Source organism: Bubalus bubalis, chromosome 15 (assembly GCF_019923935.1).
Source record: "Bubalus bubalis isolate 160015118507 breed Murrah chromosome 15, NDDB_SH_1, whole genome shotgun sequence".
Classification (NCBI taxonomy): domain Eukaryota; kingdom Metazoa; phylum Chordata; class Mammalia; order Artiodactyla; family Bovidae; genus Bubalus; species Bubalus bubalis.
The window spans coordinates 25,927,450-25,939,783 of NC_059171.1; the positions used below are offsets into that span (position 1 = coordinate 25,927,450).

Genomic DNA, 12,334 nt, shown 5'->3' on the forward strand with positions numbered 1-12,334 from the left:
AGTCTAAATGCTAGCCATTCTTCAAGGTCCAGAGAGAAACCTTATCTCCCAAGGTCTCCCAGATTATAATGTTAATAAATCTCTATACTTTGTCATATTGTAGATACGCCATAAAATGTTGTTTGAACTCATCAGAGGACCCTACAATCTGATAATAACCTAACATTTAGATAAAATCTAGTTCCACTTACTCCTCTTTAAATTCCCTCTAAACAAGGCAAGGTATAAAAATAATCAACATTAACTCAAGAACAAAACAATTTCTAAGAAAAGATAACTAAATAAATCAGCTAAAAGCTTCATTATCTGAAAAATTAAGTATGAGTTTCAGGCAGAAAATTTTAAATGCAATTTTTGTTGTTCAGTACAAGTGACTGCCTCAATACTCTTACCAGAGACATGGTATATATAGGAGAGCATGATTGGTTTTCTTAATCAGATTTGAAGTAGGTAGTTTTAGTAGACATTTATGCAACTCATTCATAGATTTATTCATACAAGATTAAAGTTTATTTTATATGATGGTAACCCCCTCCTTTTTACTTATCCTTTCTCTGTATTATTGCATCATGTATAATTTCACTGTTTTTATTGGAAAATGATGTCCTTAAGAAATCATTTCTCTCTATTTGAGTATATAGCTGGGTTAGAAAATTATTGTGAAGGGCCAGATAATGAATATTTTAGGTTTTGTAGGTCAAGAGGCAAGACGCAGAATATTAATCAGGCACCTATATAAAAATAAAACAAATTTCTAAAAAACTTTATAAAAACTCAAAAATATAATAGCTGACTACAAATATTTATAATTCAAGTCTACTAATAAAAATAGTAAAATTCCAACTTTGCTTAATTGGGTTCAAATTTAGAGATCCCTATTAAAATTTATTACAAATGTTTATCTGTTAATGCTAATCTGTAATGAGATTTTACATATTTAACCTGACAATGATTTTTTAATGTATGCAGGTACTACCAAACATTGATATCAATGATAAGACTTTAATTTAGCATATTTATCACTTGGGGAAGGCTTTTTTAGAATTCTGTTAAGATTTTTGATACTGCCTTTTAGCTATCATTACATTGCAAATAAATCATTTCTATTTCAACTGCACAGTTAGATGGATTTTCATACACAGAAATTTCCTTTGTACTTACAATGAGATCTAAAACTTTTTGGAAATGTAACTTGAGCTTAAAAAAATGTATCTGCTACAAATGTGTGTGGGAATGAAGGTCTCATTTCTTCTTTAGACTTTTGAAAGAACAGGAAAGGTTAAAGCAGCTAGACATTACTTAGGATTCATACTATGTTATTGATCATCAAATGCCTGCTGCAGTATAAGTCTGCATATAAGTACTGTTCAGATTTGTAATTTTAGGTTGAACTAAGAAACGTTAAGTCTATACCAAAATATAACTTCCAGGGCCATCCAGGGCTTGCTCATAGTGGTTGAGGGCAATTTTTTCTTTAGGAAAATTTCCATCTTACTCCAACCTAGAAAAAGTCACAATAAAACTTTGCCACTGCAAAGCCATTTTATCACTGTGGTACTAGGGAAAGTCAAGATATTCTATTGATCAAACAGAAACTCAGGGACCGCGAACAGTTAAGCCCACAAAAGAAAATGAAGCTCACTGTTGATGCTAATGGTTTAATAATACACCATGGATTCAGGTATCTTCCACAAAATACATGGAAATGTATAGTGCAATGGACAACTATAGGCTTTCAACACCTCACATTTTCACAAGCTTTGTAAATTTGTCCAATAATAAGCAATTTTCTCCCCCACATATATTTGCCACCAATATTTTTAACACAGTTTAGCAGATTCCACTTCAGGTTGTACTAAATTAGTGTTTTTTTAACTCTGAAAATATTTTCAACTGTAGTTGTTCCACAGACTATTCATAATAAAGGCATGTTCTTCAGACACTTCAAATTCCAACAGTGATTCCTCAAATCAACAACTAGCCATAATGATAAACATCTATCAACAGAATCTAAGAAATCACTAAAAAATCATATACTTTATTTTTTAATTGACTACTTATGTGCTCCCAATATCTTCAGTTCTGAGGAACAGTTCTCAGTAGAAGGCTATAAGTTTTAAAGCAATTCTTTTTTTCTGGACATATTTTTTTGGCTGCTGCAACTGAAAATAACTAGTAAATGGCTTTCCTTACTTGGTTAACAAAAGAGCTGTTCAGAAACTTTCTTTGGTTGAAGCCTCATTTTCCTTAATTTTGTGAGGAAATTCTGCTGCAATATTGTTTTAAATTTCCTAATTTTTCTGAGAGCTGCTTTGTAATCAGTTGGGAATACTGTAATGAGTGCTTACAGCCTGATTATATGGATGAACACTGTACACTTTTAGCGTATCTACACTGTCAATTCAATGCTTTGCTTTCTAATTTGACACAAAATATTTCCAGTGTATTGTGCCTTAAAATTTAAGCACATCTGAAATCCACTTTTCTCCTGCTGTTTTGACATGGTGAGTATGCACTGATAAAATGCTGCCATGTGGTGATACACATGACACTTGAAAAGGGCCAGGCACTAGGGCAGCATCACTGGGATTCAAAGAGCACTGAGCAGCAGTGAAGCAAGGCAAGTGCAACAACGTATGACCATTTCCGTCACAACAATTCTACTCTGCTGTTACTGTCCGAAAGCAGATATAGATCATCTCTGTATCTCTCTATATCCATCTATCTTTATACATGCACAGATCAGATAGATCAATATAGATCAATGACATTAAAACTGTAATTTCATAATTTTCACATCACAAAATATTACTCTTTTCACTGTTTTTCCTAACCATTTAAAATGCAAAAGTCATTCTCAGATTGCAGGCCATGAGAAAAAAGGAAATGGGCCACAGTTTTTAGCTCGCGGTCCATAGCTTTTGGTATACAGCATTACCACAGTAGACTTCCAAACACAGCAGGGAATTCCTACCTGCTAGGAAAGCAGTGATCCTGTCTATGTATGGGTGCAAATTATCTATATTGATCAGTACAAAAAGGAAGGGAGTGAGGATTACGGGTGATTCTGGGCAAGTCATCTTAGTGTAAACTAAGGATCAGTAATCATATGATTTAGTTCAAATATAAAAAACCATAGGTATTGCTATTTAACAGCCTGCCAGTAACCACTGTGCTTTTCTGTTCTACTTCTTTCATCTCCTTTCTTCTTTATCAATCAAAATTTAAAAGTCAAATCAATTTTCATCTTCTTCTAACTTCTCCAGGTCTCACTGGTAAGTGTCATAAATTTATACTGTTTAACATGCACAATACATCTGCTGCTGCTGCTGCTGTTTCTAAGTTGCTTCAGTCGTGTCCGACTCTGTGCGACCCCATAGACGGCAGCCCACCAGGCTCCCCCATCCCTGGGATTCTCCAGGCAAGAACACTGGAGTGGGTTGCCATTTCCTTCTCCAATGCATGAAGGTGAAAAGTGAAAGTGAAATCACTCAGTCCTGTCCGACTCTGAGCGACCCCATGGACTGCAGCCTACCAGGCTCCTCCATCCATGCGATGTTCCAGGCAAGAGTACTGGAGTGGGGTGTCATCGCCTTCTCCGGCACAATACATCTATATTTAGTTAAATATGTTCTTAAGCTACTTGTGTTATTTGTTTGGATTATAAACTATGTAAGAAAAGAGCCTATACCTTCTCTATTTTTGAAATCTAACTTAAAACTATGTTTCCTTTAAATAAGAGGTTCAGTATTTATTGTGTTCTGAAGTGCAATTTCAGGAAGGTCAAATAAGAAAGTTTACTCTTTCTCTAGCACAACCCTGCTCTGATTGTATCATTTTATGGAAGTGTTCTTACATTATTTTTTAATTATGTCAGAATGTTTAGTAATCAAAGGATAAGACAAAATAAACCACCAAATAAAATTCTCCTCTCAAACATGCTTATAATCTAGTTAGGGTGATAAGGCAATTTTAAGTTTTTTTTAGAAAGACATTAATTAAACTTCAAGTATAAGGTAGGCACAATATATAGCACCTTATGTAGGAAGTAAACCTGAGCTGGATCTTGAAAAACAGGCAGGCTTTGAATTGGTACAAAAAGAAGAAAAGGGTATTTCCAGAAAGGCTAAAAAAATTTAAAAAGGCTAGACTTACTATAACTGCAGAGGATGGATTTTTAGAGATCATCCTAAGCTAAAGCAAGTAAAATACTTGCATAAAAAAGTTTTCTTGTCAGGAACAGTTAGGAAGTTTTGGAAAAATAACAGCAGATAGTAAGTGAGAATAAATTCTGGACACGATATAGTTGACTGTTAACAGTAAAACTTGAAATTTCTTAGGAAATACACATTTTTTTATTTAGAAAACAAATCAAACATTCTTTTGCTAACTGAACTTTGAATCTTTTTTTACAAATGGAGAGTAACGAGAGCATTGTATTACATATGCATTCTTCTTACTAAATAGCATCTACGTTTGGTGGCAAAGCCTCATCTCTAATAGCCTACGAACACTGTTCCAGCTTACATTTGATACCTTATCTTACATATTATATTACATTTAAAAGTTCAACATTTTCAAACGTGTAAATCATCTCCATTTTAGATTCAGAATAAATTATGGCAGAAATGATAATGTACATGATGTAAGAGACTCAACTGGCTCTGGCATCTAAACTTTCACTTCAAGGACAAATGTATAAATAATCATCGCAGTACTTTTTGTACTTGAAAAAAGCCTGAAATCACAATCTATATAAACTATCAATTTAATATATACTCAATGAACCACATTAAATTGTATTCCTGTGCTATTAGAAATTAAAAACAGAAAAATATGATACTTTCTCCATTAATACCTACTATATACCAATGACAATTGAAAAAGACATACTGACTGTAGAGACACAAATGCAAATTACACAGTACTTACTAAAACCTACTCTACTTAAAGAATATGCAACCTAGGAAAATGAATGAAACAATAATCTGTCAAGCCAACTGGGTGTTTTCTCACATGAAAAAGTTATAATCAGGCAAAAATGAGAATATGTCATTAAGACATTACTAATGAGGAAGAAAATATGATGGCAACCTGACCCTATGGCAAGTGAAGATGATAAGCACCATATTTTGGAGAAATTTTAAAGCTGTAATACTGAGTTGGGAGGATGAAAATGTTTAACATTTACTAATACATTGCTAATTTTATTTTCACTGCCTTTGTTCTCTTTTTCTGTACTTTTAATCAAGATTTTAAAAGTTGAACAAGTATTCTAGGCTATGAACTAATTTCTGAGTGCTGCTTTGGCAGGTATTTCATAATTATAACACTTAATCTCTTTGATTCAGTTATTTATAAAACTTTTAATGCCCAGTTTTACTGTATTTTTGTCCAGGAAGCACATGCTATGAAATTTCTAGTTTTTAAAAACTTATTCAGAGATTTTTAATGGCCTAAGTTATTCTTTTTTATACATGAACCCATGGAAATACAAATGAAAGCATTAAGCCTACTTACAGAGTACAGCTTCATAATTAACTGTCTTAATTCTAAGTTGTTATTTTAATTATATTTCTATAACCATGAACCTTTATGTTACTTTAAAATTTAAAAAACAAATATTTTTTGCATTGTTTTCCTTTATAAGTTTGATTTTTTATCTTCAACAAAACTTTCTGCTATCTCAACTACTACCTTTATATTTCTACTATTTATAATAAATGATTCTACTAAGGAATTAAATATAGTTTTAATTATATAAAAGCCATAAAGTTGTCAAGAACGAATCCATACTATTTCCCCTTGATCTGTATTATAGAATTTTTACAGTGGGTTTGAATATTTTTACTTTTCTTGTTTACTTTATTTAAAGATGTGTTTTTAAAATCAGCTCAATAATATTCCTCTCTGGATACACATGAAACTATAAAAACTATAGGAGAGTGAGTCTACCCATAAGTAGTAGCGTGGAAGGCCAATTCCTAGGGATCCCTATGACTTTGTACAAGAAAACCTGTCCTTATAACCCACGTGCTAGGTACCAAGATTAGAGCCAGCTATTACAGTATCTAATGTCTGAATCAAATTTGCTCATTTAGGGAAGGTTCATACTTTGCACTCATGAGTTTAGAGATATTAATAAATTCATAAGACAATCTTACAGGTTTATTATTCAGAAGGGAGGCAAAATACTACATAACAATTTTATTTTTAATCTCTCCTCATTTGAATGCATGTCTGATTAACCTCCATAAATACTGAGAACTATATCCTTAATTTTTGAATTTGAAATTCTCACATCTTTTTTCAGAAGATGCATGGATAGTTTATTTTTTTTTAATTTTATTTTATTTTAAAAACTTTACATAATTGTATTAGTTTTGCCAAATATCAAAATATCAAAATGAATCCACCACAGGCATGGATAGTTTAAAATTAAAGATAGGTAGTGCTCATCAATTTAGTAAGAGAAAACTATCATTATTAGGAAGACTTGAGAACTTGATAAAAATATTTAAATCAATACTGGGGACCGGGAAAGAAAGAAGATGGGAGCAAAGTGAGAGGTAGTGATCTGAAACAGAATCATAAAAAGAGAAGTATAGAAAAAAGCAAATCTTGGAAAAGCCCACTCAAATATTTAGGGTGACATACACACCAAAACATGCTCCTGACCTGGATCCTGGATAGACCTAGTGACAAAAATATTGTGGAAATGGATATGTTAATCTGATGGTGCTATTAAACATTCTAGTCACATAAATTAATATTCTATCCTGATTCCAAGTACTCATAAAGAAATCTTCTGTACTCCATAACTTCCTATATAAATATTCAACCTATAGGGTCAGAACAATCTGGTCAATGTTTCATGTTCTTAGTCCTCTTAGCACTTCTCATAGCAAATGATGGTATGTCAGTTTTTTTGAGGTTGGTTCAGCTTTTTTCTTTGCAAATAAACCCCTAAAATACTACCAAATAAAGTTGTGGGCTTCCTATACCAAAAGTCAGAAAAAAATATAACATCCTTGTAGGATCTTACTTTAGTACACAGTGACTTTCCTTTTTTAACCTTTTCTAAGAGCTTACTTAATGCAACAAATGTACTATAACTTAACTTTCCAGATTACAATCTATTATTACATCCAGCAAAGAGTATGCAACTATAAAATTTTGGGGGCTTCCCTGGTGCCTCAACTGGTAAAGAATCCGCCTGCAATGCAGAAGACCTGGGTTTGATCCCTGGGTTGGGAAGATCCCTTGGAGAAGGGAAAGGCTACTCACTCCAGTATTCTGGCCTGGAGAACTCCATGGACTGTATAGTTCCTAGGGTTCCTTTGCAACCCTAGGAACTATACAGTCCTAGGCAAGACAAGACTGAGCAACGTTCAATTTCCTACAAAGAGGGTTTCTTTAAGGAGGAACAGCAGCTCAGATAGAAACAAGCTTTTATGCCTTAGCGACTATGGTGAACCTAGATGGCATATCTGAATGCTATAATCTCTAATGAAATAAATAACTGTAAACCATGTTAAGTTATAAAAAATTTTATCTCTTGTAATTTACATTTAAAATTTAATGCTGGAGTCATACACTGTCTTCTACCTCACTTAATGCCATGTAGTTTTTGCTTTTTCAAGGAAAGATCAAAAAAATTTCCTGTTACAAAAACTTCCTTGCCTGTGTTCAGTTTTAACAAACTGGACTAGTGTATCATGATACAAGGGCTTCCCTTGTGGCTCAGCTGGTAAAGAACCCACCTACGGGAGACCTGGGTTTGATCCCTGGGTTTGGAAGATCCCCTGGAGAAGGTCAAGTCTACCCACTCCAGTATTATGGCCTGGAAAATTCCATGGACTATATAGTCTATGGGGTCACAAAGAGTCGGACACAACCGAGCAACTTTCACTATCATGCAAATACTGACTAAATACACTAATGCTGAACATAAGTTATAATATTAATACAGAAAATAAGCCAAGCCGATTTCTGATAAAAGTGCTTCTATCTGCCAGATTCAGGGGAATATTTAGCATTTAATGGAGAAAACACAATGTATACCATTTAAAAATGGCTCCCTGTTTCTACATTTAAAAATTACTGACACTTCTTGGTTGGCAAATATTTTTCATCTTTATCACCACCAATAATTTCTCTTAAATTTAAAGTTCAGATGCTCATGTTACCAACTTAACTGAAGAAGTCAAATATTTCAGTCTTAAACCCTTAATAAACTGAGCATTTAAGGAACATGGTTACTAATGTGCTCAGTTTAGATGGTTACATTTCATCAACTTATGTAAAAATATTGCTAGAGTGCTACTGCCTTATTTTCAAAACTTCAGAAAAATCACACAAAAAATACAGGTTATTCAATGTTCACTGATTTTATATTAAAAGGGTATTACACCATCAATTCCTAAACTATACTTCTGTAAAGTAAATACACACTTTAGAAAAAAATTAAAATCTTAATCTGACAGACAACAATAAGCAAAAATCAAGTGGAATGTATTAGGATCTCTATCTTAATTTAGGTTAAAAATAACAGAAATATGGCTTAAAGTACTTATGTGTGATTTAGCCAACAATGCAGTTAATAAATCACACCCAGAAACAAAAGTTAATGAAATCTTGGGTTAAATTAATAAAAGCATATGCACTGGTCACTGAAGCTAATACTGCCACTGCTTTCTATAAAGCTTAGATATTCTAGAATAAGCTTTCAATTTTAAACATACAGATTTTTAAAAAACGCTATGGATAAACCGGTGGTTATCTAAGAACAGTAGCCATAATACTAAAGAACGTAACAAACTACATTACTTGATAAAATCAGAGATATTTAGCTTGAAGGAAAGAAAAATAAGGAAAATTATCTTCAGGTATCTGAAATATTTTCATAAAGTAAGCCTTGTTTTCTGTTGCTCCAACCAAAATATTAAGAAATAACAGGTAGAAGATTCAGAGGCATTTATCTCAAATGGAAGAATAAATTTTAAAAATGACTTCTACCTAATAATAGAATAGTATAGTTCACAAAGCAGTGTATTTCTTGTTACCAAAAGCTGGATGATAGAGCAAAGATGATATAATAGGGATTCCTGGGATGTATTATCTTCCTTCCAAATAATACAGCCTAAAGTCTTTTAATTCTGAAGCTTTCATGCAAGTATGAATTACCTGGATTCTTGTTACACAGAAGATTCTATTCAGTTCTTCTAGGATAAGGCATAAGATTCTGCAAAATACTGATGCTGGTGGCCCAGGGACCACACTTAAAGAGCACTTTAGGGATCAGAATATACTTTTATCAAATAATTTACTTAAGAGTTATATGTAAGTTTTTTCCATGAACAAGCACATCTACCACATGAAGAAGGGAAAAAAATGTGAAAACAAATTTAAATGTTAGAAGTACATTTTAAATTTTAAAAATCCCATTTGATTTCATATAATTAAAGTGAAAATTATACAGTGGGGACTTCCCTGGTGGTCCAGTGGCTAAAACTGCAGCTCCGATGCAGGGGGCCCAGTTCAATCCCTGGTTGGGAAGCTAGATCCCACATGCCACAACTAAAAGCTCCCGCAGGCCACAACAAAGACACAGTGCAGCCAAATAAAGAAACAAATAAATATTAAAAAAAAAAAACAAACAGTGAAATAACTTACTGTGGCTGGTAAAGGAAGAGATCAATAATGTTATCGCGCCCTTTGGGATGATTGAAGAAAACAAACAGAGACCAATGAATAAGCCATGTCCGCTGCTGAAGAGACTGAAGTGGAGAACTCACAGACTAAAGGATTAAAAAATGTATACAAAGGAAATATTAATATATGAAAAAGACGAAAGGGAATAAATTATTGCTAATATTGGAATTTTAAAATGAGAACCTTCTAAAGCATGCACACTGTGATTCTTACAATCAAAGTCCAATCTCCTATACTACTCTGCTCTCTACATGACCCTTGACATTCAAAATTTCCCTGTTCTCAGAGACAAATTCAACAATGTCCACTAAGCCATTTTTACAGAGCCTCTAAGTTACACTCATTTCAGAAAACATTTTTAAAAGCAAGCACTAAATTAATACTCCATAAAAAGAGGTTTTATTAGATACTAATAGGAGATGAAAAATGTCTTCTGCATAGGACTTTCAATAAGTAGCACTAAGAGTTTAATGTCTCTTCCACTGAAACAGGTAAAAGAGGCATTACAGCTCTAACAAAAATGAAAGCGGAGTTATTTTCTCTAAGAGCCAAAAGAAGTTTGAGAACTTCCTTCAAGGAGATTCAGTAAAATTAATCAACCCACTAACCCACTGTGATTTTTAAGTCAGGTCAACATTTTAGTTTAGCTTCCTCCCTCCCATTCTTCCTTCCTTTTAAAAGTACACAGTGCTTTTCCTATTAAGAAGTATGAAGGATACATAGAAATTTCAGAGAATCACCTTAAAAAGGTGTAACTCACATTATTATCTATGGTCTCTTTTAGCCGTGTCAGGTCTTCCATGGCTGCATCCCAATTCTGCATTAAGATCTCAGAGGCCAGTTTTCCCCAGAGTGAACTCAAAGCATTTCTATCCGTTGCTGGAACCTGTTGAAGCCATCATAATTAATTATATTCTGAATACTCTGGAGGAATAGATAATGTTAAACCCTACATATCCACCCAGCCTACTAAAAAATCTAAAGCTCTCTTCCCAAAACTGCCCTTTATTTGGATCACACTGGTTAAGCTGACTCAAACAGCTTTCATTTAACTTAATTTACTAAAAATACTCAGGTCTTCGATATTCAGTCTAGATCAGAAAATAAAGAGTAACCTAAAACTAGGATACAGCACCAGTGTTTTAGCATAATCCATTTCAGATAATTTTAATCAGGGTTTCCCTGGTGGTTCAGATGGTAAAGAATCTGCCTGCAATGCAAGAGACCTGGGTTCGATTCCTGGGCTAGGAAGATCCCATGGAGAAGGGCATGGCAACCCACTCCAGTATTCTTGCCTAGAGAATCCCAATGGACAGAGGAGTCTGGTGGGCTATAGTCCATGGAGTTGCAAAGAGTTGGACACGACTGAGTGACTAAGTACACAGCACATACACAATTAATTGAATTTTAGAGCCCTAAATCTTTGCCAAGATTTAAGATTCAGAAGCAATTTGTTGCTAAAAATTTGGAGTAAAGATGTGGAAATGAAGACTTGTGGATCTCATTTACAATTTAAAAAAAATTTTCAGGACAAAAAACTTTCTGAATTACGATACAAATGGAAAAAGTCACAAAAAGAAAAGCAGGTGTACTGGCTAATAACATTAATAATTATCAAAGGAATATGCAATGAGCAACAGAAGTTCATTTTCTTACACAATCCTAATACCATGAAAGGTAAATAAAAATTTTTTATCTTCATTAAAAATGAGGGCAGAAATGATGCATGGAGAGCATAACTTGTTGAAAATTATACCTCTATTCATAAAAGCTATAAATTTCACACTGCAATTTTAACCTACAAAAAAAGAGAAATGAGGGCCATGCTATCTCCTCTTGCCATTGGAGGAAGAGTATCATAAACCCAAACACCTATACGGACTAGGCTACCAACAAAAACAAGTAAAGCCGGACTCTCAAAAAGCAAGGCAAAGAAAAGTGAATTATATAATGACTCTGAACTGTGCTAAAGCAGCAGAAGCAAGTGAGTGTACTGGAGGCAGAATACCTTTTTCACTGAAGCATTTACATGGTGGTATTAACTGTAAAGTACCATTAGTACATATCATAATTACAAGTTAAATAAAATTATATGGGCAGGACTGGAAATCCAAAAACTAAGAATTTTGGCTCTACCACTATGAACAGCTGAGCCATCTGTGCTTTAGCTTCCTCATCTATAGGATGAAGATACTATCAGAACCCACCTCAATTGTTGTATGAGTTAGATGACATAATACATGTAAAGATGATTACATCATCATCTGACACATAATACAAACTCAGAAAATATGAGTCATTACCAAAACAATGAGACTAGAAATGACGATACAGAGTACCACAGGCTGCCTTAACTATGAGGATTAAGACCACACCTAATTCAGACTCAGCCTATACTGAGCTTCTTCCTTTGACGGCAATAACTAATTCAAATATACTGAAAAATATATAACAAATTCTTAAAACAGACAAACTCTTAGAACAGGCAAATAGCAGAGACTGAATTTGCAAATTAAAATCGGAAACATAATGAAACCACTGGTTCTTATTATTGTTACAATTTATGTCCACAAAAAACTTGTATATGAATATTCATTATCTTTATTTGAAACAGACAAAA

At 33.5% G+C, this 12,334-nt stretch overlaps 1 protein-coding gene across 1 annotated transcript in view; it reads right to left on the reverse strand.

The window, feature by feature from the left end:
- EIF3E (eukaryotic translation initiation factor 3 subunit E) overlaps positions 1–12,334 on the reverse strand; it is a 48,212-nt gene that overhangs the window by 19,363 nt on the left and 16,515 nt on the right. Inside the window, exons 6-7 of the mRNA XM_006075685.3 lie at positions 10,475–10,600; positions 9,676–9,800 (exon numbers count right to left, since the gene is read on the reverse strand). Coding sequence (XP_006075747.1) covers positions 9,676–9,800; positions 10,475–10,600 — 251 coding nt within the window. The remainder of the gene's footprint in view (positions 1–9,675; positions 9,801–10,474; positions 10,601–12,334) is intronic.